A 20,510-nucleotide genomic window follows, 5' to 3' on the forward strand; every position below is an offset into this window, starting at 1 on the left:
AGTAGGATCACAATTTTTCTCATCTGAGCTGGGAGGGAAGGGGTCAATTTGCAAGGGCCAGCAAGCTTGGGAAAGTGGGGTCAGAGCACCGTGTGGGTTGACAATTTGAACCCAGGACTGTGGCCGTGGGAGAAGCAGGACCCTCTTGGAGTGTAATGCTGGAAGCCCCTCCAGCTCAGGTGGTGTATATGTGTAAATAAACCATATATCATAAAGACACCACAGTCTATGCCATGCCTCATTTCCAATCCTGCCTTGGACCCCTGTGCTCTCGCACAACACAGAAATTGGGGTGGCACGTAACATTATTTTGTAGTAACAGTGTTTTCCCTTTATTTATGGCTATGGGTAGGTTTCGTTGATAAATCAACAACAAAATCGACCCACAGTCGAACCCATCCCTCAAAGTATACCCAAATACAAAGTAATGTTGATTCTGGAGGATAGCTCTCATGCCCTAAATCAGCCTTTCTCAACCTGTGGGTCCCCAGATGTTGTTGAACTACAACTCCCATCACCCCTAGCTAGCAAGGCCAGAGCTCAGGGATGATGGGAGTTGTAGTCCAACAATATCTGGGGACCCACAGGTTGAGAACCGCTGCCCTAAATCTTTTCCAGCAACAGATTTTTCAACGTTGTTGTTCCCTGGAAACTGTTGCTGCGAACATGCCAACCCCCCAGGTAGAAATTAGGCATGCATATATGCAAACTGGGTGGTTTGAAATCAGTAATGATACAATGGGCAAGGGATATTGGACATAATATACAATTGGCATCATGGGAAAAACTATGAAGGGAAGATCTAAAATTTACAGCATGTTGTATGTTGAAAGAAAATTATATGAAAATGATGTATCGCTGGTACCTAACTCCTACTAGATTAGCAAAAATGTATAGAACTGCTACAGATACATGTTGGAAGTGTGAAGAGAAAGAAGGCACATTTTGTCACATGTGGTGGACGTGCTAGAAAACAAAGGTATATTGGGAAATGATTATTAGTTGAAAAAAATGTTTTAAATTACTTTTGTGAAAAAACCTGAAGCTTTCTTACTAGGAATTTTAGGTCCAGAAATACCCAAGGATCAGAAGAGACTGATAATAAGAATAAGAATAAGAATAAGAATAAGAATAAGAATAAGAATAAGAATAATTTATTTATACCCCGCCCATCTTTCTGGGTTTCCCCAGCCACTCTGGGCAGCTTCCAATAAAGTATTAAAATACTTTAAACATTAGAATCTTCCCTAAAGAGGGCTGCCTTGAGATGTCTTCTAAAAGTCTGGTGGTTGTTTTTCTCTTTGACATCTGGTGGGAGGGTGTTCCACAGGGCGGGCGCCACTACCGAAAAGGCCCTCTGCCTGGTTCCCTGTAACTTGGCTTCTCGCAATGAGGGAACCGCCAGAATGCCCTCGGTGCTGAACCTCAGTGTCCAGGCAGAACGATGGGGGTGGAGACGCTCCTTCAGGTATACTGGACCGAAGCCGTTTAGGGCTTTAAAGGTCAGCACCATCACTTTGAATTGTGCTCAGAAACGTACTGGGAGCCAATGTAGGTCTTTCAAAACCAGTGTTATGTGGTCTTGGCGGCTGCTCCCAGACACCAGTCTAGCTGCCGCATTCTGGATTAGTTGTAGTTTCCAGGTCACATAGAGCGCATTGCAGTAGTCCAAGTGGGAGATAACCAGAGCATGCACCACTCTGGTGTGACAGTCCGTGGGCAGATAAGGTGTTAGCCTGCATACCAGATGGAGCTGGTAAACAGCTGCCCTGGACACAGAATTGACCTGCGCCTCCATGGACAGCTGTGAGTCCAAAATGACTCCCAGGCTGCGCACCTGGTCCTTCATGTATGCTACTACAGCTGCGCAAATGCTATTTGCCCAAAGATGGAAGGAGGACAAACTATGGTACCTACAAAAGAAGAATGGCTGGTAAAGATGATGGACTATGTTGAATTGGTGAAAACGACCGGGAAATTCAGAGATCAAGAGGACAATAAATTTAATAAAGAATGGGAAAACTTTATCAGTTACTTGAAAGAACACTGTAAACAACTGAAAACATTGGCAGGATTTTAAAAACACTTGCACTAAAGTGAGAACTATGGTGAGAATTGAGTTTTAAGAAAATATGGAGAATATGATATGATGCAGTTTGAAAAGAATAACTATGGAAACCATGGAGGGGTGGAGGGAAGTTTGGGGATACTGAGAATCCTATTTGTAAAATGATTATGATTATAGGTAAAAGGTAAAGGGACCCCTGACCATTAGGTCCAGTCGTGGCCGACTCTGGGGTTGCGGCACTCATCTTGCTTTATTGGCCGAGGGAGCCGGGGTACAGCTTCCGGGTCATGTGGCCAGCATGACTAAGCCGCTTCTGGCAAACCAGAGCAGCGCACAGAAACACCGTTTACCTTCCCACTGGAGTGGTACCTATTTATCTACTTGCACTTTGTGCTTTCGAACAGCTAGGTTGGCAGGAGATTATGATTTATGCATGATGATAATTCTTATGAAAAATAAAAAAAATCATTTTCAGTTTTAACAATTATCATCATGATTATGATTTATGCATGATGATAATTGTTAAAAGTGAAAATGAATTTTTTAAAGGAGGAAATGTTGGGCTGTTCTTACACTAAACAGCTCCTTCCTGCCCTGCCCACCATGAATACCATCAGCCCGTCGATGCTCAGGCAAACAGGTGCAGCCGGGCGAGTCAAGCTGAAAGCACTCTTGTTCTTTTCTCCCATTCCTTGCCTTAGCTGTCAACTTTCAGATTTGAAAATAAGGGATCAGCAGCCTCAAAAATAAGGGATCAACAGCCTCACCTGTCCTGGGGACAGTCTATGGGATATCTAACAATCCGGGATAGCAGCAGGAAACGGTGCTGGAATAAGGGAATTTCCCGCAAAAAAGGGAAGGTTGACAGCTATGTTCCTTGCTCCCATCCTCGATACAATACGGCGGACCGGTCTTGTCCCAGAAAACATGCTGGCTTCGCCCGCCTCATCTCCCCGAGGTCTCAGGCCGCGACCGCCTTTTCAGGTGTGCCAAAGAAAGGCAGAAAACAGAGCTGCCCGTTTCGTTTCTGTGCCCATTCCATTATTCTCCTTGCCACAGACTGCGAGCTTTAGCCAGTTTAACGAAGTGAAGCCCTAATCATTTAATCAATGAGGGTCAGTTGTAATCAGTGGGGCAGCAAGTTGAGGGCACGCTGGTTATTTATTTGTTTGTAAGGAATCAGGGAGAAATTGATGTGGGTTCATGCCCTCCTGAATTTCTGCCCTCCACCAGGACAAAATATACACTACTGGCCAAAATTGTGGAAACCTTTTGGAAAAGGTGTATTTCCAAGGTTTGATGGCATATGGCACTTCATCGGCTCTCATGCACATTGGCTACATTCAAGTGAAGGAAAGTTACTGCATATCAGCCTAAGCAAGTTGTTCTTCCTTTTTCTGGTTATATGGCTATAACGTTTGATAGAATACAGATAATCAGCATTTCGTCTGGGGGTATGCATACCTCTAAACATTTTGTGAATCTTTGTACTTTTGTCCATTTGCTGTATTTATTTTTCCCTGAACTATTTATCTGAACTATAAAATGGTGGTTTCCTTGAGTCAAAATGAGAGTACTCCTAAACATTTTTTTAGAAAAAAAGCACTGCAGATAATTGAGCAAACTTTGTTGCATTAAATTATCTTTCCATTGATATTTTATGGTATTACTCCCCAAAAAAGTGGTGTCATGAGCCATCCAACCTCAGAAATACTCTTTTTTCCCAAAGGGTTTCCACAATTTTGGCCACTAGTGTATGAATTAACCAGGAAAAGGGGGACAGGAAATGTATTTGTATCCAGGGAGACGGTACCCTTGCAAAGCAATCTGCCAAATGATCACGATGGGAAAGAGAAGGAACGAAGAGCAAAGCCACGCTTCCACCAAAGGAAGCACAATCGCACAAAGCTGTAACTGCGTCAGCAGAGGGTTGGACTAGATGTCCCTTGGGGTCCCATCTCAACCGGAAAATTCTAGGATGTTATGCAAAGGAACAAAGCACCGGTCTACACTTCAGTCATCTATTCACAGGGCATATCCATTGTATATGGTATAAGAATGCCTTCCATAAGTGTGTGGCCACAGTCTATATTTGTGTAGGAAGATAGCGGTGGGTGACCAATGGCTTCTTACCGAATTTTGGGCAGGCCAGAGGATGAAGAAGAAGAAGAAGAGTTTGGATTTAATATCCCGCTTTATCACTACCCGAAGGAGTCTCAAAGTGGCTAACATTCTCCTTTCCCTTCCTCCCCCACAACAAACACTCTGTGAGGTGAGTGGGGCTGAGAGACTTCAGAGAAGTGTGACTGGCCCAAGGTCACCCAGCAGCTGCATGTGGAGGAGCGGGGAAGTGAACACGGTTCACCAGATTACAAGTCCACCACTCTTAACCACTACACCACACTGGCTCTCTAGTCATGACTCTGTTCTCTAGTGCAGGGGGAGGATGGAGAAGGTGAGGAGGACACATTGGGGACAAGGCTGGTCCATGAGCTGCTCTCGGCCTAACGTGCTTTGCTTTTCTCTGCCGATGACAGAATAATCGCAGGCAATCAGTACCAGAGTCATGTGCTTGAATAACAATAACAATAACAATTTATTATTTATACCCCGCACATCTGGCTGGGTTTCCCCAGCCACTCTGGGCGGCTTCCAACAAAACACTAAAATACAATAACCTATTAAACATTAAAAGCTTCCCTGAACAGGGCTGCCTTCAGATGTCTTCTAAAAGTTTGGTAGTTATTTTTTTCTTTGACATCTGATGGGAGGGCGTTCCACAGGGGGGGTGCCACTACCGAGAAGGCTCTCTGCCTGGTTCCCTGTAACTTGGCTTCTCGTAGTGAGGGAACTGCTGTAGTATGGGGGAATGGCTATAGTAAAATACGCAGGAATGTATAATACGTAAAATGAACCATGGAAGGAGAAGAAGGGAAGTCATCGGATATTGTAACGTTTGTAAAATGTTTATTTTGAAATGTAAAATTGAAAACTTAATAAAAAACATTTTTTAAATAAAAAACTCTATTGGTGAGAGATAAGGAAAAATGGGAATAGAACCTTCAGATCCTGAGGCAGTATGTCTCAGGGATAAGTGGAAGGAGTAGAAATCTCCACCTGCCCATCAAGCCTAGTTTGTGCACTTACAAGCAAGGGGAAGCACTTAGATGGTAACTTTTGAAGGCAGGGGGCTGAATTAGATGGAGATTGTTTGGTTTGATCTACATCTCCATTTTTGTGTTGTTGCATTTCCGGGTTTTTTATTACAGTGGTACCTCGGGTTACATACGCTTCAGGTTACAGACTCTGCTAACCCAGAAATAGTGCTTCAGGTTAAGAACTTTGCTTCAGGATGAGAACAGAAATTGTGCTCCGGCGGCGTGGCAGCAGCAGGAGGCCCCATTAGCTAAAGTGGTGCTTCAGGTTAAGAACAGTTTCAGGTTAAGTATGGACCTCCGGAACGAATTAAGTACTTAACCCGAGGTACCACTGTATTCTAAATGCAAGTCTTTTACTATACCGTTGCTTGCAGTTCTGAGAGATCTAGAAGCAGGAGAAATGTCAACTCACCTGTCTGAATTCTCCAGCAGTCATGTTCAAACATCATTGCATGCTTTTCTCGCGCACCCTGGCTTGGGGAAAATATGGTGTTTGGCTTTCAGAGGGAGCGATTTTATTTTTTCAGTGGAGCTTGCTGGAAGTGGGCAAGCAGGGCAGCGATTCAGGTCTCTCCCTTCCTTTCCTGGTTTATTTGTAAAATTTATATGGGACTTTTCACATACAGTTTCACAAAAGGCAATCATAACATGGCATAAATACGGACAATGACGAAAAACAAATGAATAGGCATGAAACAAGCCGAGAAACAAAATCTACCCAAAAATGGAAAATGAGCAAGGTCCCAATTAAAGAAGAAAGGCAACTTAAGTTGACACAATATGCACAACTCGCAGACTTAACACACAGAATAAGACAACAAGAACATATTTTTGGAAAACGTTTATTGAATATAGGGGAAATAATTGTGTACAGCTAAACGCTGGCAGCATTAAGATAAATTCGACAGCGTAAACCAAGTTTGGATGGGTACAATAATGGAATACTGAATGTTATAGTTTTTGCAAAATATGCAGGGATTTATGATATGTAAAATGAACCATGGAAAGAGAAGAAGTCACTGGATATTTTAAAATTTGTAAAATGTTTATTTTTGAAATATAAAACAGAAAATTTAATAATAATAATAATAATAATAAATCATATAGAGAGAGAAGCAAAATCTATAGCAGACAAGGAAGTTAATGGACCAATGTAAATAAGGCCCAGCCAGATGAACAAACCATTTTGATAGTGAACAAAAGTGGCAAAGGTAAGATAGGGGCTGAAATTACAAAGATTTAATACAGGGATCAGCAACCTCTGCCCCGCCAGATGTGGCTGCTCTGCAACTCCCATATTGGCTGGATTGGATATGAGTTTAAGACCAACAACATCTGGCTTGCCAGAGGTTCTGCTGAGCTGTGCTGCTGATCCGTCGAATCTCTGGCACACACATTGAAGTTTTCATTTGGTACAGATTCTTCTTCTCCCCAATGAGAAAACGGCACTTTGCCCGAGGATTTCAGATCCCTGGGCTAAGCCCACCTCCAAGTGTGAGTCACTGTTTCTATCCGAATTGGAGGAGCTTTTTGCAAGGTTATTTGTCTTAGCAGAACTCTACAGTGTTGCTCAGAGAGACATTTGAAATCGCACGTTTATTGGCCGCTCAGAAAAGCCCCGCTTATTTAAATCATCTCAGCTGGAGTTCTGCAAAGGCTGCTTTGTGGTTAGAAAAGCAGTTGGAAGCTTTTCAGTATGCACAGTTGGGTTAAGCCATCGGAATGAGTAAATACTTCTGGAAGGCATGATGGTTGATTATTTCCTGTCGCCGTATGCTTATCTGAGTCATAATCATAACCAGGGAATATAATGTGTATTTGGGAAATGCAAAAATACTCCAGTTTGTGGGGAGGACATATAACCTTAGCACAGATGTTTCTGTAATCTCTAGAATATGGGTGTTTGTTAATTTTTTCATAAAAGGTTTCTCGCCTATTGCCAAAGCTCTCTTTGGAAGTGACATCCTGTTTCTATATGGAAACAAACTTCTTTTTTATTATTATTATTTGAATTTATATACTGACCTATACCTGGAGGTCTAAGGGCGGTTCACAGAACAAAATCAAAATATAAAACCACAAAATACATAATCAACATCAATATATTCTGCAAGCTCGTCTTTTGTTTCCCATTCTAGTAAAAAAAATTATACATTTTAGACAGAAGTTTATCTTTATTTTGTAAGAGTACTTTTTCAAATTGTTAGCTTTGGTCCAGAAATCCATTCTTTCTATCTAATTAAAACATGCTGTATATCTGGTGATATTGCAAGCAATCTGTAACTTGGCTCCTTCAGTTTTCTTTTGATTTTATTTTGGGTCCCCCTCCCCGTAAAATCTCTTACCATTATTTAATGCTGAGCTACATTGTAAGGCTGCCACGAGCCATTCTCTTTCAGCCACAGAACACACAATATGGAAATAATGGGCTGTATTTGCATTAGCGCTGTGGCATTTTAAAAATATGTTTTCAAACCTCCCCCGCAAAAGGGTCCGTCTCCAGTTTGGTAACCGCGTATATACACCAAGAGGGAAACCCAGATTTTAACAACTGTCCCACACTGTGACCGTTGCTTGCTGATCTCTGTAGCCAAAACAGCTTTCGTATTCTTCTTAATTACTCAGAATGCACAGCCCCTAATAAAAATGATGACAATTAATAGGACATTTGTAAGCTGAATTTCTTATAGCAAGCACTATATCTCTGCTGCAGGATGTCTGAGAGTTAACAATTTTGGTATATTGCACAACAAATGTCTGCGGTTAAATTTTCTTATTTTAATATTCATTTGCAAACAGATTGAAAAACAACCGGTGCTTCTAATATCAACATCCATTTTATTTTCTGCACCAGACTCTCAATCCCCGTTCTGTCCATCAATAAAGCTAGAGATAATTTGATTGGGATAAATACTGGCAAGTTGAGATAAATGACTATTTTCCACAGGTACAGATTTGCAATGTTCGCCTGTCAGTTTTAAGGGAAATGCATGATCATGCTTTCCCCAAGAGAACTTTTCAAAAGGGAGAAACAGCACCACCTTGCGACAGACCACATAGTTGCCTACAGTTGTTGTGTAATGTGTTTGTGCAAACAACCATTTGCAGGTGCTACGGGAAGGTTGTTTCTTCTTCTAACAACCCCTATCAAGCTTCTCAAGGTTTCTAAAGGATGTGTGTCTGTCTCGTCCCCGAGCTTCAAAAATCTAACAGGCGCAACACAAAAGGAAAAAGGAAAGGGGAGGGAAGAGGAAAGCAAGCTGTTCTTTCTCCGGTGCATCAACAGAGCGAGGTTAGTCTCTCCCTTGCCATGATGAGGATGCAAGCTCCCAAATGAGACGTGAAATGAAGAGGGGGATATTTGAGACAATGTTGCAGTGTACACATTTTACAAATCACACAGCTTAGTCGTGGCAATGTGCAGCCAGGCAGTGGAAAGAATGGTGCCAGCACACCTTTGTGAGTCAGCACCAGGAAGCCCTGGACTTTGGAAAACTTTTGTTGAAACTTAGGTAAAGGTAAAGGGACCCCCGACCATTAGGTCCAGTCGTGGCCGACTCTGGGGTTGCGGCGCTCATCTCGCTTAATTGGCCGAGGGAGCCGGCATACAGCTTCCGGGTCATGTGGCCAGCATGACTAAGCCGCTTCTGGCGAACCAGAGCAGTGCATGGAAACGCCGTTTACCTTCCCGCTGGGCCGGTACCTATTTATCTACTTGCACTTTGACGTGCTTTCGAACTGCTAGGTTTGTAGGAGCAGGGACCGAGCAACGGGAGCTCACCCCATCGCGGGGATTCGAATCGCCAACCTTCTGATCGGCAAGCCCTAGGCTCTGTGGTTTAACTCACAGCATCACCCGCGTCCCTTGTTGAAACTTACTTAGTTGAAAAATGCTCCTTCCAGAGTTGGAAATTTAGTTTAGTGTGTTGTGCCTTATTTCGCTGCACCACCAAGCACAAAACAAACCCTCTGCAGCGCCACAAAGACAACTCAGTGATGTAACATTGGAAAATGTGGGTCACTTCTCCTACTTGGGCAGTTATCTTTCCACAGGGCAAGCCAAGCAAGGGGTGGGGGGGAGAGATTTACATTGAAGCAGTGAACACATTTGGAATTTTGAGACAGTGCCACGAGTGCCAGTCCCAGGGGGCATGGCAGATGGCTGCCACATCAAACAGCAGAAGATCACAAGATGGGGTGATCATGTTTGCCCCCCCAACTAGAAAAGGCTCCTTCGTTGACCACGGCCACATTTTCTCAGAGTGCTCTTTGTGTCTCTCCTTTGCTCAACACAGAAGGCACATCAATGCTCAATTCTGTGTCCAGGGCAGCTGTCTACCAGCTCCATCTGGTACGCAGGCTGAGACCCTACCTGCCCGTGGACTGTCTCACCAGAGTGGTGCATGCTCTAGTTATCTCCCGCTTGGACTACTGCAGTGCGCTCTACCTGGGGCTACCTTTGAAGGTGACCCGGAAACTACAACTAATCCAGAATGCAGCAGCTAGACTGGTGACCGGGGGCGGCCGCTGAGACCATATAACACTGGTTCTGAAAGACCTACATTGGCTCCCAGTACATTTCCAAGCACAATTTAAAGTGTTGGTGCTGACCTTTAAATCCCTAAAAGGCCTCGGTCCAGTATACCTGAAGGAGCGTCTCCACCTCCATTGTTCTGCCTGGACACTGAGGTCCAGTGCAGAGGGCCTTCTAGCGGTTCCCTCACTGCGACATGCAAAGCTACAGGGAACCAGGCAGAGGGCCTTTTCGGTAGTGGCGCCCGCCCTGTGGAACACCCTCCCATCAGATGTCAAAGAGATAAACAACTACCTGACATTTACAAGACATCTGAAGGCAGCCCTGTTCAGGGAAGTTTTTAATGTATGACATTTTAATGTATTTTTAATCTTTCAAATCCCCGCGGCGGGGTGAGCTCCCGTCGTTCGGTCCCAGCTCCTGCCCACCTAGCAGTTCAAAAGCACCCCTAAGTGCAAGTAGATAAATAGGTACCGCTTTCTAGTGGGAAGGTAAACGGTGTTTCCGTGTGCTGCGCTGGTGGGGGCTCGCCAGAGCAGCTTCATCACGCTGGCCACGTGACCCGGAAGTGTCTCCGGACAGCGCTGGCCCCCGGCCTCTTAAGTGAGATGGGTGCACAACCCTAGAGTCGGACACAACTGGCCCGTATGGGCAGGGGTACCTTTACCTTTTAATCTTTGTTGGAAGCCGCCCAGAGTGGCTGCTGAAGCCCAGCCAGATGGGCGGGGTACAAATAATAAATAATAATAATAATAATTAGGAGAATTTAAGGCAGGGAGAGCATTTGACAGGTGGCAAACAGGTATTTCTGTTCTGTTCATGCTAAAATCCCGCAAACGCACCCGGTAGTCCAGCTGGGCAAAGCTGCAAGGATGGAGTAAGTGAGGCATAATTCTTTGATCATGTAACTCTACCACTTGATCAGCGAGATGGCTAGCAAAATTCCATGTTTGGTGACAGCATGGTGGCCTATTAGATTCCAGAGCAAAGCCTCAAGGCCATCCTATCTCTCTGCACTTCTTGGAAGAATTACGCTAAATGCACGGTTCTGATGTTTAGCATAACACATATCCATACATACACAGAACAAATTTCAGGATCTCAAAACTGCAAGATTCACCTTTTATCAACACTGCAGTATCTCTTAGTATTATGTATTTCAGCAACACAGAAAAAGGTATGCATTAGAGCTTACAAATTCACACATCATCACTTAAGTTTAGACGGCAGGATGTTAAAAACCTGCAAATTTTCCATTGCCTGGAAGTAATCAAAAGACTTGGCAACACTTCAGCATGACAATGCTTTTGAGGTAGCATAACAGCATGAAAAATGTTTTCAGAAAATTGTTTGCCTGAGTTGTGTTTGCTACCATTGTGGGTTACAATTAGGTATATGAAAAGGCAAGGTACACTATACAAAAGGATGTCAGGAATGAACAAGAATTCTTGGCAAAGGCTTTGGTGATTAATATGGAAAATGTTGTTTTATTCCCACATCACTTCTGCATGATAGCCAGCTTTTGAAAAATCATTGAACAAAAATCCTTCATGGATTTGCTTCGGATGTGAACACCACCTAACAGCCCATAGCAGAGTATCCTGACAAGGCAAACTCATTACGAAATCAACCAAGCTCATTCTTGAGAACAGTTCATTTTTCTACACCAAGTTTTGTGATGCTAGAAAGCTGTCGCTTTCAGCAGACCAAATGAGCCACAAAGCAAGTTCATGACGACCCACTTCGTTTCACACATGAAGCAGTTAAGCCGATTTCCTGAAATGCTGCCTCAGTAGTTCATTGCTGCCGGTCAGAAAATACACTATAATTTCTCAAAATCTTAAAAACACTTCAACTTGCGCCCTTTAAAACAGTATGCTGCATCTCATCTTTGGATGGAAGGAAGATTAAGTCCCGACCAGAGAAGAATGGCAGATTAAGTTGATGGGATTGTGCCGAAATGGCAAAAATGACCGGAAGAATCAGAAATCAGGAAGACCAAAATTTTAATAAGGAATGGAGAAAATTTATAATTTGCCTTAAAAATCATTGTAAACAGTTAAAATCGTTAGCAGGATTGGAATAACACTTGTAGTTTAATGGTGAAGTTTGGATATAATGGAGATGTAAAAGATCTGACTATAAAAGATGCAGGAGGAAAAGACTAATAATAGGATCCAGAAAGGGGAGAAGTCCAGATTCTTTGGAATCTTGTTTTTATGATGTATGTTGGATATGTGATTGCAAAACTTTAATTTGACAAACCAAATAAATAAATTTATAAGAAAATAAAAACAAAACAGTATGCTGCGCTCTAGTAGCCAAGCTACATCTGCATCACAATGACACATTAACAGTGGATAGGATGGAGAAGTAACTTGGGTCATCAAGCGTCTTACAGAGTACTTGATGCCTTCTCTGGAAAAACTTTTTGAAAGAGAGAAATCCAGCTGGAATAAAGCCACACTTCACTGTGCCTCCATCTCTTCCCTCTCCATCGGCCAACACAGACCCAAATCCCCAACCTGGGTATCATGTCACACCCTGGCTGAGAGCCTCAAAGAGGATGTATCCATTTACTGCGAGTGCACACTGAACACATGCAAATATATGGAAATAAGAGAAATTGGGCAGATTAGCCCAGTAGATGGCATCTCACTGTTTTATCTGATTGAAGGTATTCTCACAAACGTGCATCAAAATAAAGACATCAACACGAACGTATACAGTTTGAGCCAAAATATGGCACTAAAAAGTGGTAAAGCCCCTTTGACATGATTCAGGAGTCAAGGCTCAACATAACCAATAATGGCTGCCAAGAGGTGCAATTCAAAGAAAGACACGCCTAGGCTGGTATAAGGAAGCTTCTAATGCATGTAGTTTCAGCTCTGTGGAGGAAATATGGGGTATAAACGCTTTAAATAAATATTGTATATAGACTGGCAGCCCTACCTAGAGTTATGAGGGACTGAACCTGGGACCTTGTGCATACAAAGTGTGTTCTATACAGCTCTGTTCACAGTCAGTGTTCAGTTACATTAACACCAACAGGCACATAGTCAAGTGTCACCAAGGTATGTTCCAGAACTCTAGAAAGAGGAGCGTGCTTATTTATGTCAAGTGCAAACTTGAACAGTTAACCAAAAGACATGGTAATTCTTAACTGGCTATTGCCTAATTGACACCCGCACAAGGTATCAATTTGCCTGAACTTAAGAGGAATGGAATCGTAGTATTCAGGTTTTATCACAAATCTGGTCAAAGCAGCTGAAGAAACAAGTCTTATGGCCATACGAGGTGCACATAAAAATGAAATTTTATTTGCTGACTATTTATTCTTTTTTGGGAGGAGGAGGAGCAGCAGCAGCCTTCTGCAGCTTCTTCACTTCGTGCTTGATGATTCTGTTTCTCTGTAAGGAAACAAAATTATACAGTCGTAAGCAGGACTCACATTTTCAACCTATCTAATTGACTTTATTAGTTACTCGTAAGTGGGCAACTGAAAGATGTAAGTATTACAATGCAGGTTGAGGTTATTTTGCTTGAGCAGCCGTCAACGGTTTCCTTTTCCATTTCACAAAAATTATGCTTGCAAGAGACTGCAGAAGCGCACATTGAGTGACAAAACTTCTATCTGGTCAGGCTCAGCCCTATGAGGCAGGATGAGGCAACTGCTTCAGTCAGCAGATCTGGAGAGGTGGTAAACAGTCCTCGACCCCCACGTTGAGGTTGCCTCTTGTAAGGAATGGAGCACCATTGCAGTGAACCTTTAAACAGGCTTTGCCAACATCACAGCAAACATGATAGGGCTGCCTCACTCTGATGATTGACGCCTTCCTCGGAGTGCACAGCATGGAGGGGGAAAGGTAGAGAGGGAAGTGGGAAGTGAAGGAAAAGGCAGCCATCTAGATAAAACACCGCTTCCCTGTTTTCCAGTGTAAAAACTCCCAAGGCAGCGGAGATAACCCTAGAGCCAGCGAGGGTGGCAAGTTGTGTTCCATCCACACACGGCTAGCACTGTATTTGGACCCACTGCAGTTTCCGAGGGAGTCTTTAAATGCAGCCTTGCGTATGATAAATTGCAGCCCATCTAATCAAACCCAGAACATGAAACTACAAGGTGCTCACACTGATATGCAAGACAGTTCTATTCAACTAGTTAAAGGAGGCATGGTTATTCAAATTACAAAGGAAAAGGAATATAAAACTAGATTACCAGCAGTTTTGCCTTTACCTACCATTTTCTTGGCCTTCATGACCTTGTAACGATCAAAATCTGACATCTTGGCTTTCTGTGGAAAGATTTTCCAGGGCAGACAAAAAATAATTGTTAGAAACATAACCATCTTGCTAAAAAATGCTGAGTTTTGTTCAAACTTCCAAACTTGTTTTCAACCCAGCGAAATACGTATCTCATGCCTGCCAATTTAGCTTCTGAGCATTCTTATTTATCTTGTCAATTGCATTTATATCCTGTCCTTCCCCCAGCAAGGTCAGGGTAGTGTACTTAGTTCTGCTCATTTCTCCTTTTTATCCTCACAACTCCCGTGAGAGGCAGAGTTTGAAAATTGCCAGGATGGTGCTTGACGTCGCCACCACCTGGAGGTGCATGCCTGGGAATCCTTGGATCTTGACGGCTTTCACACAATAGCAACACATCTTGTAGAATTCTGTTGTATTTTATCTGCACGATGATAATGAATTTCAGGAACCAAAAAGCCGTGTTGAAAAACACAACTTTTGAGCCGTCTGGCCCCAAAATGGCAGCTATGCATTCCGTATTGGTGGCTGTATGCCTGGTTTAAGGAGCTGTTTGGCGCCCAGCTTAGATATCTGAGTTTCTAACACTGTTAGGTGTGAGAGAGAATTCTTCCACCAAGGACTACAAGGTAGGCCAGTTACCTGTTCTGAACGGTACTTCAGAGAGCATGCAGAACAGATTTGTTTATTGTTAATTACGGCTATTTTTACTGGCCCTTCAGAAAACCAATAACCCTGCAAAAAACAATTAAGGTTTTAAGAGTGGGGGAGAAAGAGTCACCCCGATTCTGAAAGTCTATGAAAGTAGGTACAGTGGTACCTTGGTTTTCAAACTTAATCTGTTCCGAGAGTCCGTTTGACTCCTGAAACAGTTCAAAAACGAAGGCGTGGCTTTTGATAAATGTTCGCAAACTGGAACACTCGCTTCCAGGTTTGTGGTGTTTGGAAGCCAATTTGCAAGGGAACCTAGCCATTCGACTACCAAGGTACCACTGTACCAGGCAAACCTACCTAGTAAGAGCATACTACAAAGAAGAGGAAGGGTTTTTCAGTGCTGGCACCCAAAGTGTCATCCATTGCAAAACCTAAAGGTCCTGTCCTAAATTAACCTAACATACCAGGAGCCAGGCACATAGATAGGTGGCCTTTTAACTGAATAGATTTAGATGCAACCATGTTGACCTGCTGGTACTTTTGCTGGTAGTAATCATTCAGTTGCCCAAGCAACAGCTTATTTAGCTAAATTAGCATCAGTATCTCAGCCCAATGTTGCAGACTTCATGCTACAGTATTTCAAAAACATACCTTCTTCCTGGCTTCAATTTTTTGTGCCCATCTGGTAGTTTTCCACTTCTCGTTAATGTTTTCCTTCTCCCAAGCAGCTCTCACATACTTTTGACGAGCACTAATTTAAGAAAAAACACCAAAATTTGTTACTGAAACAAAACACAAGCTCTCATTTTCAGATGAATCTCAGTAGCCAGAATCAATGCACTGAAAAACATTCTACAATGCATTTCCCCGATAGACTCTTCACTTAATAGTAAGGAGTAAAAGCTTTGTAGCAACCGTACATCTGCCCCTTCAAAATGTAGTCTCATAAGAGCCATTTAGGAAAAGTAACAGTTCAGATCATAACATGGCTTGAAAAATTCTCTGCGTGGGACTTTTTGCTTTGTAAGGACACAGTGGTCACAAACAGCAGGTTCTTTATATAGGCAGCTCTTAATAACAATGATTATGTCATAGTTTCAGCAGACATGACCCTATCATGCCAGTCAATTTTTGGGGAGGGCGGGGGGAAGGTTTGTGAAGTAAGGGCTGGTACCCATTTTTAACAAGCTAGCAAACTAGGACCTTCAGCCCAACTATAGCAGGATACCCTTCAAGCTGATACCAAGTGAAGTCTTCCTCTAAAATGGAGTGAAGTCCTTTCCATCTCTCCATCTCATTTTTCCAGATGGAAAGAAGACAAGGTCCCTATCAGAGAGGAATGGCAAAGCAAACTGATGGACTATGCTGAAATGGCAAGGCTGACTGGAAAACTCAGGAACCAAGAGGATAAAAACTTTACAAAAGAATGGGAAAGAATATAAGTTATCTAAGAGACCACTGTAAGCAGTTGGAAACACTGGCAGGATTTTGATTTCACTTGTAGCTAACAAATACTATGGACAATATGGAGTGATTTAAAAGATAGAATATGGAAGAATATGCAGTTGTAAATAGTTCTAACGTTTTGACTCCCGAATGCTGGAAACAGTGACAGTTTGCGAACTATTTTTGGAAGCTGAACATCTGACGGCACTTCCGCAGCTTCCAATTGGCTGCAGGAGCTTCCTGCAGCCAATGAGAAGCTGTGCTTTGGTTTTCAAACATTTTGGAAGTCGAACAGACTTCCGGAATGGATTTCGTTTGACTTCCAAGGTACAACTGTATATGGATTTATATTTGGATTTTTATAACCTTGTATATGTAAAATCAAATAAAAATGATTTCAATAAAATGGAGGAAAGTCCTACGAAACCACACATATTCAGCAAAGATTTCAGGCAATGCTGAACATGATAAACTGTTAAGAGAAGTATGATGCACTTTGCTATAGCAGTAACAATGCAAGCTATTTCCACAATTTTTCAAGTTTAAAGAGGAAGTGATGCTAGATTACAAGAAAATAACAGACCTGTGAGGAAACTTGAGAACAAAGTCAGTCAGCTGCATGCACTTGAAGGGCATAGCTTGCCTTCGGACACCGCTGCAAGGACCATCTACCAGTGCCTAGAGAAAAGAGAAGGCTTTCAACAGGACCCTTGGATTCAGGGAGAAAAATACAATGTTGTTTTGCCAGTCTAAAAGGAAACCTGAATTTAGATTCTAAACTGAAGTGCAGAAAATTGAACAGAAAAAGGCAAACAGCACCGGTTGAAACAATTATAAAGCAGCAGTTTCTTGAAAGCCAGAAGTTCCCTTGCTACCTTAGTAGCTCACCTGCACACAAGTGGCAGAAAGAAAAGCATCTATGGCAACCTTTTAATGGCTAAAGTAGCCATTTAGAATGCAATCTTACACACAATTTCCCTGGGAATAAGCCCAACTGAACATAGTGGGAGTGACTTCTGAGTAATCATGCATGGGATTGTGCTGCACACGTTGGACAAGGCAACTGGGATACAGCAGACTACACAAGAAGAATTTGTGAAAAAAGTTAAATGTCTGCAAGTCTACCTCTAGCACAACCCCACCTAAATCTTAGGTAATTGCTCAGTGTCACAGAGCACACATAGACCAGTCATAGGAACTAGAAGCTTGAGATCTTCAAAAAGACTTACATGGTGTGTTTTTTACAGGCAAACTAAGGACCACCAGCACCCATACGCTTGTACATTAAAAACAACAAAGGGCCCTCCTCATTTAAAGTAAAGGTAAAGGTACCCCTGCCCGTACGGGCCAGTTGTGTCTGACTCTAGGGTTGTGCGCCCATCTCACTTAAGAGGCCGGGGGCCAGCGCTGTCCGCAGACACTTCCGGGTCACGTGGCCAGCGTGACAAGCTGCATCTGGCAAGCCAGCGCAGCACACAGAAACGCCATTTACCTTCCCGCTAGTAAGCGGTCCCTATTTATCTACTTGCACTTAGGGGTGCTATCGAACTGCTAGGTTGGCAGGCGCTGGGACCGAGCAACGGTAGCGCACCCCGCCGCGGGGATTCGAACCACCGACCTGACGATTGGCAAGTCCTAGGCGCTGAGGTTTTACCCACAGCGCCACCCGCGTCCCTCCTCCTCATTTACCTGCCATTTAAATTAGTGAAATTGTCAGGCAGAAAGAAGAGGGACTTTTGACTGTTGACTTCAACATTTAAAATTTATTGTCTGTCCACCTCTGAAAAATCACCATCCTCCAGACTTTTAGAAAAGGTTCTAAAGACTTGTTTCATGCGACCTATACATAATTGGGTTTTTCCTGTAGTGCTATGTTAAATGGATGATTTAGTAACTAATTATATATTTTAGGCTGGATATTTTATTACTGCTTTCAAGTACTTGAAAGGACTTTGTATATATGTTATTGCTATTCTATTTGAAAATATTTATCATGTAAACCATCATGGCAGAGGTGGCCTGCAAGTATTTCAAATAAAAAGGAATGTTTATTTAAAAAATAATGGCACTGCCTGTTCCTTCTCAGTCATCAAGAGGCACACAAGGAAGCGTTCAAACTTACCCTGTTCTGATCAATAACATCCACAATCGCTACCAGCTTGCCCGCATGTGGTCCAAAAGAAATATAGGCAACTCGGCCAATCTCAACGTAGCGTTTGAACACCTTAAAGAGACAGAACATTATTTAAAACTTACAATGATGTACTGCTGGGCATTTAGGAACAATTTGAACTGTGAACAGTGCTGGATTTACGTACAGTCATACCTCGGGTTACAGACACTTCAGGTTCTGCATTTTCGGGTTACGGACGTGCCGAAACCCAGAAGTACTGGAACAGGCTACTTCCGGGTTTCAGCTCTCACGCATGCACAGAAGCGCTAAATCACGCTTTGCGCATGCACAGAAGGGCCAAATCGCAACCCGCTTATGCGCAGATGTGGCGCTGTGGGTTGCGGACACTGCAGGTTGCGAACGTGCCTCCCACACGGATCACGTTTGCAAACTGAGCATCCACTGTATAAGCTAAACAAGCTGTAGCTTAGGGCCCCACTCTCTTGGAGGCCCCCAAAAAATTTAAAGGAAAAAAACCTGGATGTACATTTCCAAAATGTAAGATTAAAAAACAAATAAAATAAAACCTACATACAGCAACGTTTTGTGTTGTGTGGGCTCCTATGATGTAAGTAATGGGCCCCACCTGCTAGCCTGCTCCCTAAAATATCACTGGTTTGCTCATTTCTATATATAGGGTTAAGATACCTATTAGGTCCATAAATTACCGTATAGCATATATTCAACACAAAAAACAGCGGCAATTTCTTGTTGACAAAGGGCAGTTGGACATAGAAAGGGCCCCATTACCTTCAGCAGGGCCTCATTCAACCTAAATCCGGCCCTGACTCTGAACAGAGCACTATTACGGAACAGAAAAAATAAAAGAAAACGAAGCCCAGGAAACAGTAAAACTCAAGATTTGCCGAACAGATTTCAGGCGGCAACTGCTGCTCCGCGGGGCCGAAGGCTGGGTGGCACGAGGCGGTTAGCGGCCGGGCTCCCGAGACCGCACTTTTCTCCGCCGCCACCCCGCGTCCCCATTCCTGCCCCCTCGCCCCCCCTTTGGTCTACAGTGGTACCTCGGGTTAAGAACTTAATTCGTTCCGGAGGTCCGTTCTTAACCTGAAACTGTTCTTAACCTGAGGTGCCACTTTAGCTAATGGGGCCTCTTGCTGCCGCCTCGCAATTTTGGTTCTCATCCTGAGGTAAAGTTCTTAACCCGAGAAAATATTTATGGGTTAGCGGAGTGTGTAACCTGAAGCGTATGTAACCTGAGGTACCACTATATTTCCTCTTCTCTCGCCCCCCCTCCGAAGCCTTATGGTCTCCCCCCTCCCTCAAGCGAAGGCCCTTCCCGGCCCTCCCCTCGCCTCACGCCGCTCCCTCCCGGGCGCCTTCCCCGCCCCGCGCGAAGGGCAGGCCGCGCGGCCCCCCTCGCCGGCCATTCCGGCCCCCACCCCAGTCGCCCTCGAGATAAAGCCACGCGGAGGAGCCCGCGCTCACCATGATGGCCGCCTCACGAGCCGAAGGCCGCGGGGAGAAAGAAAGAGCTGCTTCCGGTCGCTTCGCGTATCCGTTTCCGCCGCTCTGTACTGCGCAGGCGCCCCGGGCGGGACTTCATGCGTCGATTCCACTCCGCGCTCCTTCGCCGGATAGAAGCGCCGCCGGTAAGGCGCATGCGCGGCAGCGGACGCGGAGGGAGGCGGGCGAATCCGAGCGCTCGGAGGGTGCGCATGCGTCGCGAGCGTAGCTGAAGTCCCAGCGCAGGTTGGGAATGGGGAATACGGCTTGCTCGCGAAGCGTGCGCGCATGCGCGCTGAGCATTCTGTGTGTAAACTGGATTTAGAAAGGAAGCGAGTATTCCAAATAGTTGGACAGTCTTGGGAAGCGTGGAGACTGCAATGCTCTGCTGTGTGGTGGTGCGTTGCAAGGCAGAGTGAAACCCAGGTGTCCGGAAAAACCCGAACGCAGGACAGCCCATGTCGGAAGTGGGTTTGGTGCTATTTTCCTAAAAAAATAGATTTAAAATTCTTCTTTCTTTTTTTTTTTTTTTAATTTTGCTCAACCACTTTGGGAATTTTTCGAAAATCGCGAAAAACCTGGGTAGCAAAAAGACAAGAAAAGAAAGCTCAACTGCTTTTGGGTCCGGATTTTCACTTTTGGAAATATGGGAACCCTAAAATGACTGAGCATTTCGTCATCTGACACATTCACTTTTTGAATCGTAAAATAAAAGGTGCTGTACGTACTTGCAAGCTGTATATAACCTGTGCA

General features: G+C 43.8%; 1 protein-coding gene across 1 annotated transcript; it reads right to left on the reverse strand.

Moving 5' to 3' along the window:
• Positions 1-13,058: 13,058 nt before the first annotated feature.
• On the reverse strand, positions 13,059-19,892 carry RPL14 (ribosomal protein L14). Its single transcript, XM_080975118.1, has 6 exons — positions 19,740-19,892; positions 18,243-18,344; positions 16,704-16,798; positions 15,326-15,425; positions 13,999-14,052; positions 13,059-13,170 (listed from the first exon to the last, which is right to left on the reverse strand). Exons 1-6 carry the CDS (start codon positions 19,740-19,742, stop codon positions 13,093-13,095), a joined length of 432 nt encoding a protein of 143 aa, XP_080831244.1. The 5' UTR covers positions 19,743-19,892; the 3' UTR covers positions 13,059-13,092.
• Positions 19,893-20,510: the final 618 nt, after the last annotated feature.

This window comes from Podarcis pityusensis, assembly GCF_964106645.2.
Source record: "Podarcis pityusensis genome assembly, chromosome: 12".
NCBI lineage: Eukaryota > Metazoa > Chordata > Lepidosauria > Squamata > Lacertidae > Podarcis > Podarcis pityusensis.